The following is a 22,602-nucleotide window of genomic DNA, read 5'->3' as shown; positions in this document are numbered from 1 at the left end:
GCTTCTGAAGTGCTTTTTCTGATTTTACCTTCATCAGGAATGCTCAAAGCCAAATATTTGAAAGCTGAGAATGTATAAGTACCAAAACAGTTGAAGAGCTGTATGACAAAACATATTACCACTCTACATATATCTGTACTTATTGACTTTTATAAGCACTATTGTTCCTGTGGAAGAGACTGTCAATTGACTGTTTTTCTCCTTTGTGACATCATGATATTATATGTTAATAGGCATTCAGTGTGGTATTTGAGAAGGCCATAGATAAAGCAGAACCACATGAGGAGGTTAAAGGCAGAGTTGACAACTTGATAGATTGTATTACACATTGTGTCTTCCTGTATACAGCAAGAGGATTATTTGAAAAAGATAAAATTATTTTTACAGCTCAAATGAATTTCCAGGTAGTTATTCAAATACATTACCTCTATGAACTATGGTTTTGTGCAGCAAAAGTCAAAAATTTTACCAGGATTTACAGGCCTATGTTTCTGAGACCAAAAACATTCATATGTGATAAATAGCAATTCCTTTTTAAAAAGTTTTTTAAAAAAGAGGCAAAAGATAGCAGAGGGACATTGTAACGCATAAGTTGAAAATAAACTGACAACGCCATAGCTAAAAAAGAAAAAAAAACACCAATAGTACATATAACACAACATAGAAATCTAAAGATTGAGCAACACAAATTTCATTTAGGTGCTAAGGAAGCGTGCTCCACATTTAGCCCTTGGGAGTGTTTCTCAAACTTCCTCATACCAATATCATTTATATTTCTTAAAAAACTGCAACCTAAAAATAAAACTTAAAAGAATATTTTATAACTTCAAAATTTGGTCAGTTATCTTTATATTTTAAATGTTACTGATAATGATATTTTGTGGGTTTTTTTTATAGATTTTATTGGCCAGTAAAGAAATAAGCACTTCGGAGCTGGACTTTCTTCTTAGATTTCCAGCTGTTCCTAATGTGACATCACCAGTTGATTTCATGAGTAACAACAGTTGGGGAGGAATTAAGGTGAGCTATTTCTACAACTACAAATTACGGTAAGACAAAGTAACCTACAATTTCATTTATCAAAATATAAGTAAATATAAATTTTGTTATGACTGGTATAAGTATGTTAAAAATATATTAATAAAAAAAAAATATAGAAAAATATATTTCGAAGCATTACAACTTCCATATCAATGTTACAGTTGTCACTTCAACATGAATCACATAAAAACATATTACATCTAATATGGAAGTCAGAGGGATTTATTATATTTTTTTTCGTAAACATTGAGTTGATGATAATTCCAGGAAAAATTATATAGGTGAGTTGAAAATCACATGAAGCATTTACTAGGGGTTCTCACTATTCCCATACTGTTATGCTGAAACAACTTAATTATTCTAATATTTATATTCTAAGGCTATGTCTGGTATGGATGATTTCCGCAACTTAGACCGTGATATCGAAGGATCTGCTAAAAGATGGAAGAAGTTTGTAGAAAGTGAAGCTCCAGAGAAGGAGAAGTTCCCTCAGGAATGGAAAAATAAAACATCTCTTCAGAAACTGTGTATGATGAGGGCTTTAAGGCCTGACAGAATGACATATGCTGTTACGTATGTATTAAATTACATCCTCTGCAGATGAAGGTTGACAGAGACGGGGGGAACTAAATAAAAATTCTATTGTCAAACTAAATTATCTTTGGCTCAGAATATAAAACAAGATAAATAAAACTTTTGTTTTGGCCGAAAATTATTGTACAAGTTCATTTAACAAATAATTTACATGACATAAAGTATACACAATTGCGGGCCCTACAAAAATAACCTGCACAAGTTAAATATGTCAACAACAAAAAATTAGCAATAACTCACAAGTACAATAATTAAACATTAGGGATGGGTGGGAGGGTATCTAATCGAAAATATATCTAATAATGATTACAAAGTTACTTAAAAGTACTCAATGAACATATACTATAAATAGTACAGAATTTCGAAATGTTGAAGAAAACGAACTTCTGCTAGTAGTCTGTTGTTATTTATGTATTATTGTCATTTTGTTTATTTTCTTTGGTTACATCTTCTGACATCAGACTCGTTCTTCTCTTGAACTGAATTTTAATGTGCATATTGTTATACGTTCTACATTGGTTAGAGGTATAGGGGAGGGTTGAGATCTCACAAACATGTTTAATCCTGCCACATTTTTGCGCCTGCCCCAAGTCAGGAGCCTCTGGCCTTTGTTAGTCTTGTATTATTTTATATTAGTTTCTTGTGTACAATTTGGAAATTAGTATGGCGTTCATTATCACTGAACTAGTATACATTTGTTTAGGGGCCAGCTGAAGGATGCCTCCGGAATTTCTCGCAACATTGAAGACCTGTTGGTGACCTTTTGCTGTTGTTTTTTCTATGGTTGGGTTGTTGTCTCTTTGACATATTCCCCATTTCCATTCTCAATTTTATTCGCATATAATTATGCGTTTTTAGAATTAAAAACTATACAATGATTATTTCAAAGTTCTGAACTGTTAGATGAAGTTCAGTGACAAATTATTCAAAGGGGTCACACCAAATCAAAATGTGCAGGGATCTGAATATAATATAATAGCCTTCATCCATGTTTAATAATACTACTCAATTATACATTAACAGAACAATCTTGGAAAATTTTGATGAGACCAAACATTAGTATAACTGGAAATGAGTAGATATATTTGAGGGAATTTTTTTTGTTGGCTGGATAACACTTTCCTTTCATCTTTTAAAGCCATCAAATTTGAAGGAAGCATTAGTCTTATCAAAAGCTTGTACAAGTCCAATTTTCAGTGCAAAATGTGATATTGTAAAAATTGAAACCTTTCATTGGTGTAAGGTGTAGGGTATGGGAACTTGCAAAAAAAGCTTTCATACACAAACCAATATATGCACAATTATTCAGTGTCCCTGTAAAACATTCATACTGCTCAATTTTGCAATGATAGATACTCTTGCAGGAGGCAAGGCCACTTAATGTGGGCTATGACAAATCGCTAAAAAAAACTAAGATCATATAAGTTTCCTGCTTGCCAATTAGGAACATTGATAATGTAAATCATATTACATAAAACTGGTATTTACAGAACATTTGTTGAAGAGAAACTTGGAGGAAAGTACACCAGTGGTGCTGGAGTGGAGTTTGCCAAGTCATTTGAAGAATCAGGTCCGGCTACACCAATGTTCTTCATCTTATCTGCTGGTGTTAATCCACTCAAAGATGTAGAAATGCACGGTAAAAAGATTGGATGGATGGAAGATAATGAAAACTTTCATATTATCTCCCTTGGACAAGGTCAAGAGGTTGTTGCTGAGAAATTTATGGATCTTTCTGCAGAAAAAGGGCATTGGGTTATCTTAGAGGTGAGTTGTAGTGTATGAAATAAATAGGATGGATTTCACTAATTTTTATTGAACGATACATTTTGGGCTTCCTTATTGCAAAAAGCTAGTGAAAACTGCATAAATCCACTTAAGCATGTTAAGGAAATCAGTTTCCCACCAACCTACACAATCATATTATATAAGCTCTTAACCCTTTCCTCCATTGACATTTTTTTTTTTGCATACTTGATTCGCATAGGATTTTTTGGATTAAATGCTGAATTTATGCTTTGAAGTATTAAGGCATTGTGAAAAAACACTATTTCGTCAAATAAATTTAAGTCGAATATTCCTATGATATTCCTTTTCATATTGGATACAAACTTTATTAAGTCAACTGCAGACACTTTGTAGTCAAAGTGTTTCAACTGAGGTACTACACAGGCGTCAAAAGGCGTCATTATGGAGTAAGGGGGGTGGCGTCAAAAGGCGTCATTATGGAGGAAAGGGTTAAATCATCAGCTTCACAAAATGATTAAAAAGAATGTATGCAGATATTAAATTTTTATGAATGTATGAATACTTAAACTCTCAAATAATTCAAATATATCAACATCTGTAAGACCCCTTGTGGAGAAAAAAATATACAATTCTTGCCAGAGTTTATATCTGCAATGTTTTATGTCTTGGACAAAGTCAATGAATCAGGAATAACTTGAAATTTATGATTAACTTTAAACCTCCATAGTTTATTTCATTTCTTAAAAATCAAAAGTAGGGTGGTCAATTTCCGAGAAATTTATAATATATATATATAAGTATCTAAGTTGTTAAAGTAATCTTAATTTGAAACTACATTGCATTCCATAAATCAGGTTTATTTAAAATTTTGAGAAATTTTATGAAGTAAATGCTGTGAAACTATTTATATTTATAACTTTGTTGATGTAGTGAATCTAATAAGGCTACAGTTTGAAGAAAAAAACCCCGACCCATACCTTTCAAGTCATTTCAAATGATCAAAGTTTTGTCAATTATCATGACCTGTATCTTTTGAAAAATTCCATTACAGAATGTACATTTAGTTGCCAAATGGCTGCCTACTTTAGAGAAGAAGATAGAGAAGTATAGTGAGAATAGTCATCCTGATTATCGTGTGTTTATTAGTGCAGAACCTGCAGGCACACCAGAATCCCACATTATGCCACAAGGAATACTGGAGAGTGCTATCAAAATCACCAATGAACCTCCAACAGGAATGTTTGCTAATCTTCATAAAGCCTTAGATAACTTTAACCAGGTATTATGTTTAATCAGCATTTATGTGATTTTTCTGAAATTTTCAAACATAATTTTTAATTCCCATATAAAAACAGCATTGAATACAAACTGATCTTTTTATAGTTGCAAACTGAATTTAAGGTATAAATAATTATGTCAGAATTGATAATGCTCTTACTTGCTGCCTAATGTATTTGTATATTTGTATCAGTCCATATACTCTTAATACAGTGCTGTGCTGTAAAAGAATTCTTAACTGCAATATAAGCAGCATTTTGGTTGCAAACAAAGAAGGAACATTAGGTTGAAATTATTGCTGTTTTAATGAGTTGAATATTTAGCATTTAGCCAAAATATAATTGCAAATAGCATGTCAAATTAGTTTGACCTAGAAATGTCAATAGATTGCTGTCCTATGAAGTGCATAAATGCCTCCATTCCAAACTTGTGCCTATATGTGCAGTATGTATATTCTATAAATTCTACATCTGTTTCGTGGAAGATCGTGATTCAACATTAAAACTCACAACTAAACTTAAAAAAATTTCAAATGTATTTTTGGAATTTTGATGCACTTTTTTGCTGACTCTTTACAATACGCAGGGATTTTGACATACTAGATACCTATTTGGCATGGCCTTTTAAATGTTTGAATATTTAATATCAGTTTTGATTATGTTTATATTTAATAATTTTAAAAATTATTTACAGGAAAGCTTGGAAATGTGTTCAAAAGAGACAGAATTCAAGATTATTTTATTCTCCCTGTGTTATTTCCATGCTGTTGTCTGTGAAAGGCGTAAGTTTGGACCACAAGGCTGGAATAGGTCATATCCATTCAACAATGGAGATCTAACCATTAGTGCTATGGTCTTGTATAATTATTTAGAAGCCAATTCTAAAGTGCCATGGGAAGATTTGAGGTATCTGTTTGGTGAAATCATGTATGGTGGTCACATCACAGATGACTGGGATCGACGTCTTGATAAGACATATCTAGAGGTCTATATGCATCCAATCATGGTAAGTACAATATGTCATAGATAGGGACAAATTTTACACACAACATGTATTTTTCATTGTGGAGAAATGCATTTCATTGTATGTTTAACATCTAGCTACTCATTTCACACAAACATTGTATAAATTGATTGCAAGTTATACCAGAACATTCTTGACTAAGGCCAGGGTTTTTTAATTTGTTGGTTTATGAATTTTCCTCATGAAAAAGTCAGGTCTGTCGGTCAGAAAAAAAAAAATATTCATCAAGACAGAAAAAATAATTTTCTGTGAAAAAAAGGGGGTTGTGTCCATGGACAAAGACGAAATTAAATCGTCATTTCACAAACATAGCCTTTAACAAATTTCAGGAAACTTATTGATTAATGATCTTCAAGCACGAAGCTGATAAAGAAAAAAATGCAAAAACCTCGTACGAAAGTAAGTTTCAACACACATGTTAAAAATGTAATAGCATCGTCCACTGGAAAAATCAAGGATATCAGGTTCATCAGTTGTCATGCGTTCCCGTTTTTATATATCCAAATGGACAAATTTTTTTTTTATCATCAATGACACAAGTCTGAAAGAAATTCCAAAGGATTTGTTTCAATTAAGTTTTTCAACTTGATGTCTTCCACGATTGGACAAGTTCATTTTCCATTTTCTATCTTAAGGAATGATGACAAATACTGGAAACGAACTTAATGTGTTATGGATTTTAAACACAGGTTTTGTTCCACAAAATTATTTGGGCAAACGACATTTCAAGGTCAGTTATTGATTTTTTAGATATGTAAGGCAGCAACCATTTGATTTTCTGGGGGGGGGGCTATGGTTTTTTTTGGAAAAAAAAGTTTGTTTCCATTTTTAGGTGAAAAAAATAATTTGTTTTGGACTCTGAGAAAAAAAAAATGTTTGTTTCACCCTCAGCTGCCACTATATGTAATGATAAAAGTGAAAGAAAAAAAATTGTTTTCGGTTTGTCGCTTAAAAAATAGATTGTTCTTCGCCGAAGGCGAAAAAAAAAGTTTGCACAGAAAAAAAATTCATAGCCCCCCCCAGAAAATCAAATGGTTGCTGCCTAAATTGTCAGTGTCAGTTTTCACAACAGAAAGTGTTATCAATTCCTAAAGTGTTTAATGCATTTTATTTCATAAAAAAGATATTTTATATATTTTTTAGTGATAATGTGTTTTTTTGGTGAAAGCATGAAAAGTAATTTTATTTTTATTCTGCAAATCTGCAAAATCAGGTCGGCGGATCTGTAAACCAACAAATTAAAAACTCCAGGCCTAAGGAAGAGTTCATAATATAATTTTTTTTTAAAGTTGCGGTCATTATCATGCTTATAGCCAATGTCCTGTAAAATGTTTTATCATAAGTATTTGAAGGATAACATATACTTTGATTGAATTGATTTATTGTTTATGGCTTCTGGTCTAAGCATTCAGTGTCAGGTTGAAGTTTAGTGGTGAGGTTGATTAACATGAAAGTGCAGGTACATCAACTGGAAACCTTAAATAGTACTCATGTGTTCATTACATGTTCATAAACTACTGAAACTTATTACATACTTATTCAATGTTCATTGAACTTTTATAAGCATATATAACAAATTGGGATTTTGACCTTGATAGTCTGAGCAGTAAATGTTGTCTCATGGTTGTATATTCTTATCATTATCTTTTTATTTTAGCTTGACGGTGAGTTATTTTTAGCTCCTGGATTTCCATCCCCACCAAATACTGATTATAAAGGTTACCATGCTTACATAGATGAATGTTTACCACCAGAAAGTCCATACTTGTATGGCCTTCATCCTAATGCAGAAATAGAGTTTCTCACAACTTTATCAGAAAACATGTTTAGGACTGTCTTTGAGATGCAACCCAGAGATGCTGGAGCGGGAGCAGGAGCAGGTGTCAGTAGAGAAGAAAAGGTAAGAAATATAAAGATCTGACTGGCTGTATTGCAATTTTAATACCTTGACAGTTTATTTGTCAAACAGATGTTTCTGTTATTGGTCTGATGACAAAATATTTACTTTTATTCCTCAAGAATTCTTCTATAAATTCACACTCTATATTTTCTGATAAAACTTTTCTGAAACCTGTGTATATTGTCTGAGGAAATTCGTTTGGTAGAATGTTGTATGAACAACTGAATTACTCTTTCAATTGTATGTTTGAAGGGAGTATTCAGTGTGTTATTTACTGCCTTCTCCAAAACAGTTTCCAATTTACAACCATGATGATATATGGTCTTTCCATCTAGTTCTATCTTTCTGAACATGCATGAAATAATTGCCACTGGACGTTAAGCAACAAACAATCTATCAATCATTTAATTCTAAATATAAAAACCATCTTGTGCTTCAAAGAATGATTGAAGAAGTCAAAAGTTTACTGAAGTAGTTTAAAGAAACAGTTTTTATATCCTGGTCTTTTTAGAAATCATAATGCTAGTCGAGGTACAGATTTCTATTGCTATATCTCTTTTTGTGTACTTACAGATTAAAGGAATTCTGGATGAAATATTAGATAAGTTACCAGAGGAGTTTAATCTATTGGAATTAATGGCTAAAGTTCCTGTTGAAGAAAGAACTCCATACATTGTTGTTGCTTTCCAAGAATGTGAAAGGATGAATGTACTCAGTAGTGAATTGAGAAGATCATTAAAGGAACTCAATCTTGGTTTGAAGGTAAACATTTGGCGCCAATAGGGTTAAACTTATTTTTATTTATGTATCCAATGATTGAACGGGCATGTAGGATAGATATCAATTAGGCAGCACCCCATGTTAATCTCTTTACCCAATATATGGCAATTCATGTTAAATGAAATGCACAGATTATTATTTAAACTTTATATTGGAGGAAAAACAAACAAATTAAAAGCAAGATTGCAGGAAAAAAAGATTGCAATTCTTTACATAGGCAGTTTGACCTCATCAAACAGTGTTTTGCAATGGTTCTATTTATAGTTCATTTTTAGTTTGATTTTCATGTACTTAATGATTTGTATTACCATCAAATTGTATATTTGTTTGTTTGGAAACAGAGTGTCTTGAGTAAATTTTTGTCATATGTTGATTTATTTTTATCTTATTTTATTACAATAAGATCAAAACCTAACCTAAACAGCTGCAAAACTATAGTGAAAGCCACAGTATTCTCAACATCCTTCAATCCTTTAGCTGCATTTGAAATTCTGAGAAATACAATGACAAATATGGCCAAATATTTCATCGAGGTCCAATAGTTGGAAACTATTGAAAGGTCAAATAATTAGTTAAATGCTTGCAATTTCAAAAATAGCCAAAATCATTTACATGTTGTTTACTAATTTTATATAGAAACTGATTACTGAGGTATAATTATAAAGTAAACAAATTAATATATTTTAGGGAGAATTGACTATAACTGCTGCCATGGAAGATATTGGTAATGCCTTGTTTTTGGATTCTATCCCAGCCAGCTGGGCCAAGAGAGCCTACCCATCACTGTTTGGTCTGTCAGCCTGGTATGTTGATCTGTTGCTGAGAATTAAAGAATTAGAGAACTGGGTTGCTGACTTCCAGTTACCTGCTGCTGTATGGCTTGGTGGATTCTTTAACCCACAATCATTCCTAACAGCTATTATGCAGCAAATGGCAAGAAAGAATGAATGGCCATTAGATCGTATGGCTTTGCAGTGTGATGTTACTAAGAAGAATCGTGAAGATATGGCTGGTCCTCCTCGTGAAGGGGCATATGTACATGGATTGTTTATGGAAGGAGCCAGATGGGACCTACAGACAGGAATGATAGCTGAGGCACGTCTAAAGGAATTGGCATCTCCAATGCCAGTCATATTCATTAAAGCTATTCCTGTAGATCGTATGGATGCCAGAAATGTATATGAATGTCCAGTATACAAGACAAAAAGCAGAGGACCAACTTATGTTTGGACATTCAACCTCAAATCAAAGGAGAAAGCAAGCAAATGGACATTAGGAGGAGTAGCTCTGTTACTTCAAGTTTAAACACTATGTAAAAAAATACAATTGTTGACAGAAAGTTGAGCATTTGAAGGTCCACTCCATATATTCAATTTTTGGATCATTTAAGGTGGCTCGTGGGTATAAAAATTTTAGCAAAAAATTAAACCTTTATTTTTTCATTACAAATTTTATTTATTACACTATTTATAGATTATCGTGGATCATCTCAACGAGATTGATTTTTCTCGCTTGAGCTGGTACAGCGAAAGTGAGAAAAGCAAGCGAGTTGAGATGAACAATGATAATCTATTTATCGCTATTTTACCTATGACGACGTTGTCAATTTCATCATGTTCATGTCAATTTCGTTAGCAACGCCACGTGGCCTCCTTAGTTTCTAGTGATAATTATTCCATCTCAAGCGAGTAGCATGATATGAAAATTATCACAAAAAAAGATCAAACGAAAAATGCACAAAATAGCGATAATAGTTGTTACTTTAAGATATGGTACAAAAAAACAACCCAAAAAATGATTTGGTTTGGCCCCAGATGACTTTAAAAATTGAAAAAGCTCCAAATTATCTCCCTTTGGTGCAAAAATGCAATTTTTTGGCCTTAAATTTGAAATATCTTTGTTAACTCATCGGTGACCTATATTTTTTATTATTGTTTTCAAATAAGCTGTACATAAACTAAATAATTGTAAAATTTAAGCGATTTCTTATATTAGGTTATTTTTTTATTTCGATATTTCCTCTTTTTCTCCTATTAGTTCAACAGAAAAAAAGGGCATTAACAAAAATGTATGCTTCTCCCAGAGGCAGATTTTAGCTTAAATGAACGGTGACCTCATTTTTTTATTTCATTTTTCTTTTAAGTATATGATAAAGTTCATTTATGAAAAAATATAGCGAAATCCTATATTAGAAAAAAAAAATCATTTATACCTAGGAGCCCCCTTAAGTAGAAATAAATTTAATTTTGCTTTGTTTACACATGCATGCAATATTTTGTTTTACTGCTTGATATGCAAATGGTGCTATTAGCCATATAAAATGGTGCTATCCAACAGTATTTATTATTTGTTATATTTGATTTTCTCATTATTTATTGAATTTGTTTCCAAAATTGCCAAATAATTACTAGTATTACAGTAATAGAATATTTATATATTTATTTAGAGTTCTATGTTTACAGTTTTTCGATTGTTTTCCTATAAATGTGTTCATATACTTTTGTTTACCAGTTGAATTTAAGTTGTTTACAAACAAATATTTTTATATTAAATATGTTAATAAATAAATATACACATATTTGATATATATTTTCATCTGGCCAAATGCCCATGTATTGGCATAAATAAAGCTGTTATGTTTTGGGGTTAAGTATCGATTTGCTAATTGACACTTTGAAATATGGTTCAAAAATTGTCTTTCCTATATTTAATTGTTGTGTCTAAATCCATATAAAATAATGAGATGTGGTTGATAGCTAGTGATACAACTTTCCAATAGAAACCAAACAATGTGGATGAAAGCTAACTGAAGTCACTGCCTTTAAAAAGAATCAGATCAAAATAATATCATACCTTATAGTAAGAGATATAAATACATAAAAAAATATGAGAAAATGTAATATATTTCTTATGCCCAACCAATGGCGTTATGTATGATAAAACAACTAATATGACAGATAGCAACCTAGGACAACAGCTGAATTATACACTTCTGACTTTAGTCCATCATTTGAGTTGTTAAAGTAGTATTTTTGTGATTGGTTGTTTACTGTATTGGAAGAACAATGCATATTTTCATAGTGAAAGACGTTCAAGGTCATCATAAATATTGTTTGGTTTACTTATTGAATCTATGTTAATATACTCTGAACCTTAAAACAATATTTGAATGAAAATAGTTGTGAATTGTCTCCCCTTGAGTGGAAAAGTGAAAAAAGGACCTCTAAAGGTTGACAGGTATGTTTGGGACAGGCATAGACGGAATGTGGCAGGGTTTAACATGGTTAACAGTGTTCAGACCTCCCCTAACCTTGGGAAAGTTCATAGAACAAAAAGAGAACAATCTTAACAATTAGTTGGAAAGGGCTTCAGATTATGATGACTTTAACAACAGACAATAGATGCAAAGTACAGGTGTAAAAAAAATCATTTGTATATAACTCTACATATCAATGATTTTTAGATCACTGGTAGATAAAACTAGCTGAGGAAACCATAGCTCTTAGCCTCCTAATAATATTGTTGACAATTAACTGATCTTATCAATATCCTAAGAACCTTTAGAGCTATGATTCTGAGGCCATGAAGAAAACCTGCCAAGCTGACATGTCCACTTTATGATCATTCTTAAGAGCCAGTCTGATAAAACCATGCAAAATGGTCCAAATCCAAAATATTCCAATCAGGCTGATATTTTGTATTTTAGATACCATATATGTAATTACTATTTGTGCATAATATTTTGAAAAAATATTCAGCCATTATTTGTGTATGCCGAACATTCGAAAATTGTCCATTTCGGTTCTGACAAATGGCCATTTTAAGCCTATTTTAGGGTGTTTTGACCTGGGTTTTTTTGTTTTACAGAAAAAATTTAGCTTAAAGATAACATATATCTTAACAAAAAACTTGAAATGAAAGGAAATAATGATAGTTCAAAAAGTTGTGAGATTTCTCAATACCCCTACTGACAGGTTGAAATTGCATGGTTTTGAAAAAGTGCCGATTCAGCAAAATTTGTATATTTTTAAAGGCTTAAATCTGGTAAGATCATGTTTTATTTTCAATAAAATGTAATATTTCATGAAGCTTATATATTCATCTACAAAATACTAGAAAATGGTGCTCGGCAAATTAAACATTATTACGATAAAATAATAATTAAAGTTAGGCGTGATGGCCATTTTTTTGATTTTTTTATCTGTTTTAATAGAAAATTTTTAAAAGTATGTGATAGTCAAAATATAAGATAAATAATGACTGAACTAATGTTAACTGGTTATATTAATTGAATAAACTAAGTTTAAATTAGAAAATATACTAAAGGAGTAAACCCGGGGAGACCACTTTTTCTGCATTTTTTGCCCCTAAACTGAGCATTTTTACAATATGTTGAAAAGAAAATAACTTTAGTAACTTAAAAATGGGCTGTTTTATTTACAATACTATGCACACTCATCAGGAAATATCACCATGAGTTCTTCACAAATTTAGCATTTTATAATAGTCTAGTTTTTAGAGGCTTTTTGTCTAAATTCAAAGTGGCAACAATTGAGTTCAGTCTTAAATTTTTAAAACATGTTGTATTTGATAATGATTCATAAATGTGAAAGCCTTGTACATTCATGTAATTTCAGGGGCGTAGCTTGGGTCTTATATATAGTGAGGCAATTCGCCGATCGAAGCGAGGCGAAAAAATTTGAGCCGAGCGGAGCGAGGCGATTTTTTTTTTTAGGGGTGTTTGAGGGCCTGAAACGCGTTTTCCTGGATTTAAATGTATGATTTGTGATGACAACCTAATGCCATATCGCCATATCGCAACATATCTATATGAGGAAAGTTAGTCCTTATACAACACTGTCTTTTGGGATGACGAGTACTAAATATTAAATAAATGGTGTATTCGTCTCGAAAGTATACCTCTTATGCATTGTATGGGATTCTCTTTTCACATGTAAATAATATGACAGTGTACTATTTTTTGCAATTTTAATAAGTTAACACCTGTGTACAAGTACATGTAGTTATCAAATTATCATTAATGTTAGAAATGTTATGGTCCAAGGCGACGTTTTTTGGTTTCATCAAATTTTCTCATAATCTTCTCTCTACAAACGGTGATATCTCTATGTATGAAGAGACTAGCCAGTCCAGAAAGTCGGTCTTCGGTCATCGTAGATCTGCTCCAATGTTTTAATCGTCTCATCGCAGAGAAAGACCTCTCACAGGGCACGGATCCTACAGGCATTGTGAGCAGCACTCTAAATACTGCATGAACATTGGGATAATAATTGGGGTCTGCAAGTTGAATTGCCGTTTCCAAAGACTGATTACCGGTATCTTTATCTCTGTTTTGGAGCCCGGAACAGAACATTTTCCACCGTTCAAGTTCTCTAACAAACCCTGGAGAGTCTGGCATATCCTCCTCATATCTGACTTGGATATCGGCAATTTCCTCCTCAGTGATGTTCTGAAGGCGACATGGCAACAACTGAAACGCCAAGAAAGATGGGCGTGTTTGTTCAGGAAATCGTTCATTCAACTCATTCAAACAGTGATCGACTCTATAATAGCCGTAAACAAAAGCTTCACAGAAAAAGACGATGATCTAGTATTTTCTTATTTGAAATAAAACTAAGTGTCAAGTACATAAAAATATTTCATATTTTTTATTTTTTTTTTGCCAAAAAAAACTAGTGAGGCAGTTGCCTCATTGCCTCAATGGAAGCTACGCCACTGGTAATGTATTTCCAGAAAAGAGGAAGATTTAATAGTTTTGTGAATTTCATAGAATTGTGCCTCTTACCTAGAAAAGTGCTATATTTTCTATATTATGATACAGCTTTATGCCAAATATAAAGAGACTACTCCTAGAAGTTCCTGATAAAATTGCTACTAAAATTGTGTGACGCTGACACTTAGACAAACACAAATATTTCAAATTGCAATAAAATTTATTTCATAACCACATGTAATGACCAGATACTCGACAGGGCGCAGCTTTATATGACCGCAGAGATTGAACCCTGAACATTTGGGGAACGTATGGACAGAACATTTAAGCTTGATATAGCTCTGAATTTGGATTGGGATTAAATAGTTGACACAACACAATGAGTGTGGTCTAAGAACTTAAACTTAAAAACTTATAAAATTTAATTTAACAATTACCTTTTATGGTCCAATATCCAAATCTAAATGCATGGTTATATTCAGCATATCATAGAACCCCAAGAATTCATTTTTTTGATGAAATCAAATAATTTTCAATTTTAGACCCTTAAGACCTCAATTTGGACCAACTTGATAACCGGTCCCAAATATTAAAAAACTAAATACATGGTTAGATTTAGCAATTTGAAGAACCCCACATATTCAATTTTGTTGAAATCAAACAAAATTTAATTTTGGACCAACTTGAAAACTGGGCCCATAATAAAAAATCTTAGTACATTTTTAGATTCAGCATATCAAAGAACCCCAAGAATTAAATTTTTGTTAAAATCAAACTAAGTTTAAAATTTGAACCCTTTGGACCTTGATGTAAACCAATTTGAAAACAGTACCAAAAATTAAGAATTTAAATTCAGTTAGATTTGGCATATCAAAAAACCCCAATAATTATTTTTTTTATAAAAGCAAACAGTTTAATTTTGGACTCTTTTTGGCCCCTAATTCCTAAACTGTTGGGACTAAAACTCCCAAAATCAATCCAAACCTTTATTTTATGGTCATAAACCTTGTATTTAAATTTCATAGATTTCTATTTACTTATACTAAAGTTATAGTGCGAAAACCAAATGTCGTTGGATGACAATGACAACGACAACGTCATACCAATGTAGGGCCAATTTTTTTTCAATTTTTGCGGTTGTATAAAAACAAATATACACAGATAAATAGTTAAACTGTTGAGCAGACATACAATTACCCTACCACGTCCACTTGTATTTTTGTCCATCGGATGAGTTAAGCCATTTTCAACTGATTTTTATAGTTCGTTCTAATGATTTACTGTTATACCACTGTCCTGGTTAGGGGGAGAGTTTGGATCCCGCTTACATGTTTAACCCCGCCACATTATTTATGTATGTGCCTGTCCGAAGTCAGAAGCCTGTAATTTAGTGGGAGTCGTTTGTTTATGTGTAACATATTTTTCGTTCATTTTTAGCTCACCTGTCACCTGTGAGCTTATGCCATCACTTGGCGTCCGTCGTCCTCCGTCATCTGTCGTCCGTCGTCGTAAACTATTTCAAGAATCTTCTCCTCTGAAACTACTGGGCCAAATACTTTCAAACTTTAACTGAATGTTCCTTAGGGTATCTAATTTATAAATTGTATCCGAAGTTTTGATCTATCAACAAACATGGTCGCCATTGCTAAAAATAGAACATAGGGGTCAAATGCAGTGTTTGGCTTATAACTCAAAAACCAAAGCATTTAGAGCAAATCTGACCTGGGGCTATATTGTTTATCAGATCAAGATCTATCTGCCCTGAAATTTTCAGATGAATCAGACAACCTGTTGTTGGGTTGCTGCCCCTGAATTGATAATTTTAAGGAAATTTTGCTGTTTTTGGTTATTATCTTGAATATTATTATAGATCGAGATAAACTGTAAACAGCAATAATGTTCAGCAAAGTAAGATTTACAAATAAGTCAAATGACGGAAATGGTCAGTTGACCCCTTTAGGAGTTATTGCCCTTTATAGTCAATTTTTAACCATTTTTCGTAAATCTTAAAAATCTTTTACAAAATTCTTCTCCTCTGAAACTGCTGGGCCAAATACTTCCAAACTTTAACTGAATGTTCATTAGGGTATCTAGTTTGTAAATTGTATCCGAAGTTATGATCTATCAACAAACATGGTCGCCATTGCTAAAAATAGAACATAGGGGTCAAATGCAGTTTTTGGCTTATAACTCAAAAACCAAAGCATTTAGAGCAAATCTGACCTGGGGTTATATTGTTTATCAGGTCAAGATCTACAATGTATCTGCCCTGAAATTTTCAGATGAATCAGACAACCTGTTGTTGGGTTGCTGCCCCTGAATTGATAATTTTAAGGAAATTTTGCTGTTTTTGTTTATTATCTTGAATACAATTATAGATAGAAATAAACTGTAAACAGCAATGATGTTCAGCAAAGTAAGATCTTCAATTAAGTCAATTTGACCAAAATTGTCAATTGACCCCTTAAGGAGTTATTGCCCTTTAAGGACTTTTTTCGCAATTTGTTCATCATGTTGACTTACTTTAAAAAATCTTCTCCTCTGAAACTGCTGTATCAATTTCAGCCAAACTTAGGCTAAATGAGTTTCAGAGTATTTAGTATAAATTTTATATTTTATTTCCTTGTATGTCAAGAAACATAGCTACTATGGCTAAAATAGAACATAGGAGAAAATGATTATTTTTTTTGGCTTTTGAAGAAAATAGGACAATCCAAAAAACATTTAAATAAATTGAAAAGCCAAAATAATCATTGATGAGAGATTTAACCAAAAGAATTAAGGTGAGGGATTCAGGCTCTTGAGAGCCTCTTGTTTATATACTTAAGGCCGTTAGTTTTCTCATTTGAATTGTTTTACATTGTCTTATCGGGGCCTTTTATAGCTGACTATGCGGTATTTTTATATTGTCATTAAAATGGTAAGATTTTACTGTTCATATACATGTAATATTATTGTGGTCTACCGTAAAGAAAAACGTGCAAAATGGTCTAAATACAAGTTTTTAGTCATGAATGAACATGATGAAGGTATTAGCAAAAAAAAGTAAAAGTATGATAGATCTAAAAAAAAAAGTCTCACATAAATAAGTCATCAATATCTATTTTAACTAAATATTAAACAATTTTGCAGCATCAGAGTTGAACATTTTTTTGATAAAAACAAGCATTCTGCGAGTAAAACATGGCAATACATAGTTCCCAACCCGTTACAAATTCATTGTCATGGAACAAAAATTTGATCTATAATTTGTCATTATGTAAACTACATAAAATATCGAGACAAAATCTTCCAGCAAAACGTAAAAACTTGTTGAATTCTGACTATCTCAGTGAATTTTCTATGTCTACACACAGTTATCAGACTGGAACAAAATTGAATCACTTAATACAAAAGAGAAAGGGCTTCAACTGAACAAAGAAAAAAGCTTAAAGCGTGAATAATGAATTTGACCTGTAACTTCTCATGATAAATCATAACAAAATCTACAAGCACAAAAAAGTCTGATTTGCCGAACTGACAGATAGACAGACTGACAGACATGCAGTGCAAAACCTAAGTCCACCAAATGTTAGCCGTTAGGGGACTAAAAACACAAAATCTCAAAGTATCAACAAACACAAAAGAGATGCTCTTTGGAGAGGGAACATTCAAGATAATTTTGGAAAAGCTTTCGATTTTTGAAGAAGTAGGGTTACCTCAAATGTCTTTCTTTTATCTTGATTTAATCTGAGATATAAATCAAAAACTTTTATATAGCACATTATATATATGCAAACATAATCTTTTTTCGTAGATATAAAAAATTGCCACATTTTTTTTTACATACGCTCTAATAGACACAACTTTCTAATCAAGACCCTCAATGAGTGATTGGCCCTAGTATAATTGGTTGCATTCCAATCAAAAGTTTCAAAGAAGAAGATTTTTTTGAAGTACAAGTATGTTCACAACTCTGTTTCATAGAAAAAGCTTTTTAAAAGACTGTCATCAATTGAAAGTATGTGAAAACCAGGTGCTCCCCAGGGCGCAGCTTTATACAACCGCAGTGGTTGGACTCGGAACATTTGGGGCAAATTAAATATGGTCACAATGTCCAAGCTTGATGCTGTCTGAATTTGGATTGTGATTGAATTTTTGACAAAAAAAAAGGTTTTTGTTACAAAATAAATGTGGCCAAAGATCAACAAATCTATTGCACAATATTGTGCAATTGAAGATTTCTTCTTGAAAATTTTCAAAATTTAAAATTTGAAAAATTAAAAAAAAATCAAATCAAAAAACTTATTGAAACCCCCTTTCAGCAATAACCCTTAAAAACAATCTCATCCTTTCCTTTTTAATATAGAACCTTGTAGTACAATTACAGAGAGATCCATGTACATGTACTTAAACCCAAGTTATTGTTAGGAAACTAGAAATGTGCTTCCTTTTGGCCCTTTTTTGGTCCCTTATTCCTACATATTTTGGGCAATTAATCCAAAACTGAATCCCAGCCTCCCTTTGTTATATGGAACATTGTGGTACAGTTTGAAAGAGATCCATACAATTACACACAAGTTATCGTCATGAAATAAAAAAAATTCTTGTTTTGGGCCCCTTTTTGGCCCTTTATTCCTAACTTTGATTCCATGACCCATTTAAAGGAATCCAAACCTTCTACTTGTAGTTTTAAACATTATGATACAATATCAGAGCAATTGAAATACTTATACACAAGTTATTATACTTAAACTATAAAATGCTTGTTTTGGGCCCCTTTTGGGCCCTTAATTCCTAAACGGTAGGGACCATCATCCCCAAAATCGTTCCAAAGCTTCTTTTTGTGGTATTGAACCTTTTGAAAAAAAATCATAAAGATCTATACACTTATTTAAAACTAAAGTTATTGTCCGAAATATAAGTCTACTTTGATCATTTTAGTTAAAATGGTAAGGGCAAAAAAACTATTACAATAGTGCATTTTATAGATATTTGGGGGCATTTTTTTTACTATTTTCACATTATTTGCCACGCTAAATTTTTGTTACTTGTCTTAGAACTGATATGCACCTTTAAAAAAATCCTAAAAGTTTAAAAAAATAAATATGATCTTGAGAGAAAACACCTACTGAGTACATGTACTACATGCAAGTTGTCTAACACATCTGTTGCACGAATCTCTCTGGCAACCTGCCAAAAGGTAAAAAGTATGTCAAAATGCATTTTTTCTTTTTTTTTATAATGTTCTTTGCAAAAAATAACAAGATAATGCTATATTTAAGAGAGATATCAATTATTCCGACCTTTAAAAAGTACCTAAATTTTGGTGCTTTTTTTGCATTATTTTTTTTATAATTCACAAATATGCAAATAAGGCTGTTAAATGGAAAATAGTGTGAATTAACCCAAATTTTTTTTTTATCTTAACTCCTAAATACCCAAAGATTTTGGAAATATATATAATGTTGCAAAGTTATTACTACCAATTTGGACGAAATTTAAGATTTTGCATGGTTTTATGGCAGACTGGCTCTTAACACCAATGATAGCCCATTCATTTATATACATCAACTGAAAAACAGAGTTAATCCCTAATGCTTAACTTTGACCAATGAACTATAACATGCACATAAGTCTAACTTCCCTTACTATACTGACCAAGGCAGGATTAATACAAGTACTACACATAAACTCAACATTATCAATGATCCCTGACAAAGAGGTCAATCCAAACAGATATTAATATAAATGCATTAAACTTTCCATACACCACATAAAGCTGATCTATTGCTTTCGAGTATCCAGGAAAAATCACAAACCATGAAAACTAAGCATTGACCAATGAACCATAACAAATTGTTGTGGTCAGATTACACATGCCAGATAGACATGTACACCTTACAACCATTCCATGCACCAAATAAAATTCCCTATTGATTTTTTTATCCACAATAAAAAGACGTTGATTGAAGAACCATGAAAATGAGGTCATGATCCGACAGGCACTAATTCTATGCACCAAATGTAATGGACTTACTGTGGATTCCTTATTTTTCGTTGGATACTAATTTTCCTGGGTACAGGTGAACAACAAATTCAAATGTTCAACAAATAGCACTTTTCCAATAGGCTTTGTATTGATATTATCAAATCCACGAAATCAAATATCCAAGAATATGCAAGATTTTCAGCAATCCATGAAAATTGATACCAATGAAAAACCAGATGCTCCGCAGGGCGTAGCTTTATACGACCGCAGAGGTTGAACCCTGAACGGTTGGGGCAAGTATGGACACAACATTCAAGCTGGATTCCGCTCTAAATTTGGATTGTGATTAAATAGTTGACACAGCATAGGTTTCTGACACAGAATGAATGTATTCAAATGAACTTAAAATTTTTGTTTTCTCTTAGAGCAATTCACTATGCTGTTGAATATTAATCCTCTCAAAAAAATGTTTGAAGAAATTTTCTTTTTATTTATGAAATTTCAAATGAGAAAAAATGAACCCAATTTTTTAATCACATCCCCCTTTCCCTTATTCCAAAACTAATTTCAATTAAAATATTCTAATGGAGTTTGCAACAATTACTACTCATTTAAATACATCATAAAATATTAAGATGTAAAAAAACTGCTTGTTATCACTGAATGGTAAAGATTATTTAAATTTATCAGTTGGTAGTAAAAAGTGAATATACATTGTATATTGTATATAACAAAGATTTAAGTTGATTCTGGACAAAGAAAGATAACTCCAATTAAAAAAAATTCTTGCAGATATTTCTTGCTTACTATACTGGACAAAGAAAGATAACTCTTAATTTAAAAAAAATTTGCTATTTCACAATATTGTGAAATTGAAAAGACTTGCTATTGCACAATACTTAATATAATAATTTTAGATCCTGATTTGGACCAACTTGAAAACTGGGCCCATAATCAAAAATCTAAGTACATGTTTAGATTCAGCATATCAAAGAGGCCCAAGAATTTAATTTTTATTAAAATCAAACTTAGTTTAATTTAGGACCCTTTGCACTTTAATTTAGACCAATTTTAAAACTGGACCAAAAATTAAGAATCTACATACACAGTTAGATTTGGCATATCAAAGAACCCCAATTATTCAATTTTTGATGAAATCAAACAATGTTTAATTTTGGACCTCGATTTGGGCCAACTTGAAAACTGGGCCAATAATCAAAAATCTAAGTACATTTTTAGATTCAGCATATCAAAGAACCCAAAGGTTTCAATTTTTGTTAAAATCAAACTAAGTTTAATTTTGGACCCCCTTTGGACCTTAATGTAGACCAATTTGAAAACGGGACCAAAAATTAAGAATCTACATACACAGTTAGATTCGGCATATTAAAGAACCCCAATTATTCAATTTTGATGAAATCAAACAAAATTTAATTTTGGACCCTTTGGGCCCCTTTTTCCTTAACTGTTGGGACCAAAACTCCCAAAATCAATACCAACCTTCCTTTAATAGTCATAAACCTTGTGTTTAAATTTCATAGATTTCTATTTACTTATACTAACGCTATGGTGCGAAAACCAAGAAAAATGCTTATTTGGGTCCCTTTTTGGCCCCTAATTCCTAAACTGTTGGGACCGAAACTCCCAAAATCAATACCAACCTTCCTTTTGTGGTCATAAACATTGTGTTTAAATTTCATTGATTTCTATTTACTTTAACTAAAGTTATTGTGCGAAAACCAAGAATAATGCTTATTTGGGCCCTTTTTTGGCCCCTAATTCCTAAACTGTTGAAACCAAAACTCCCAAAATCAATCCCAACCTTTCTTTTGTGGTCATAAACCTTGTGTCAAAATTTCATAGATTTCTATTAACTTAAACTAAAGTTATAGTGCGAAAACCAAGAAAATGCTTATTTGGACCCTTTTTGGCCCATAATTCCTAAAATGTTGGGACCAAAACTCCCAAAATCAATACCAGCCTTCCTTTTATAGTCATAAACCTTGTGTTAAAATTTCATAGATTTCTATTCACTTTTACTAAAGTTAGAGTGCGAAAACTAAAAGTATTCGGACGACGACAACGACGACGCAGACGACGACGCCAACGTGATAGCAATATACGACGAAAATTTTTTCAAAATTTGCGGTCGTATAAAAATGAATCCACAGCATTGCTTATAAATCTAAGGAACAATCTAAACATTTGATCAATGAACCATCCAAAATGAATTCAAGGTCAGTCTGGTTTACATTTCAATCATCCTTTAGACTAAACTACAGAACCATAAAATTGTTTAATAAACCGTGAAAATGAGTTCAAGGATACTAGATAGACATGTACACCTTATCATTCCATAAACAAAAATAAACTGCTTCGCCTACGTAACTGGATGGCTGCAAGTTAAACATAGAACCCTATGGGAAATGCATACAAATGACTTTTTTTAGAGAACCGCTGAATGCAATGAAACCAAACATGGCATGATTGTTCTATATGAGGTGCTGACCAAGTGTTATTACTTTGTAGCCG

At 32.1% G+C, this 22,602-nt stretch overlaps 1 protein-coding gene across 2 annotated transcripts in view; it reads left to right on the top strand.

Annotated features, from left to right (window-relative positions):
• The window catches only part of LOC134708221 (dynein beta chain, ciliary-like), a 63,250-nt gene extending 52,357 nt beyond the window's left edge, over positions 1–10,893 (top strand). Inside the window, exons 42-51 of one of the 2 annotated variants that reach the window (XR_010105818.1) lie at positions 234–404; positions 898–1,020; positions 1,421–1,614; positions 3,126–3,402; positions 4,436–4,663; positions 5,356–5,667; positions 7,343–7,585; positions 8,159–8,347; positions 9,053–9,755; positions 10,595–10,892. Coding sequence is in view for 1 of the 2 variants with exons in the window: in XM_063568600.1 (XP_063424670.1) it covers positions 234–404; positions 898–1,020; positions 1,421–1,614; positions 3,126–3,402; positions 4,436–4,663; positions 5,356–5,667; positions 7,343–7,585; positions 8,159–8,347; positions 9,053–9,670 (2,355 nt within the window). In the remaining variant the exon portion in view is untranslated. Of the gene's footprint in view, positions 1–233; positions 405–897; positions 1,021–1,420; positions 1,615–3,125; positions 3,403–4,435; positions 4,664–5,355; positions 5,668–7,342; positions 7,586–8,158; positions 8,348–9,052 lie in introns of both variants that reach the window. The other variant, XM_063568600.1, reaches the window with a different exon arrangement.
• Positions 10,894–22,602: the final 11,709 nt, after the last annotated feature.

Source organism: Mytilus trossulus, chromosome 2, assembly GCF_036588685.1.
Source record: "Mytilus trossulus isolate FHL-02 chromosome 2, PNRI_Mtr1.1.1.hap1, whole genome shotgun sequence".
In the NCBI taxonomy this organism is placed as follows: domain Eukaryota; kingdom Metazoa; phylum Mollusca; class Bivalvia; order Mytilida; family Mytilidae; genus Mytilus; species Mytilus trossulus.
The sequence above is the reverse complement of the archived record's forward strand: the minus strand, read 5'-3'. Positions and strand labels throughout refer to the sequence as shown.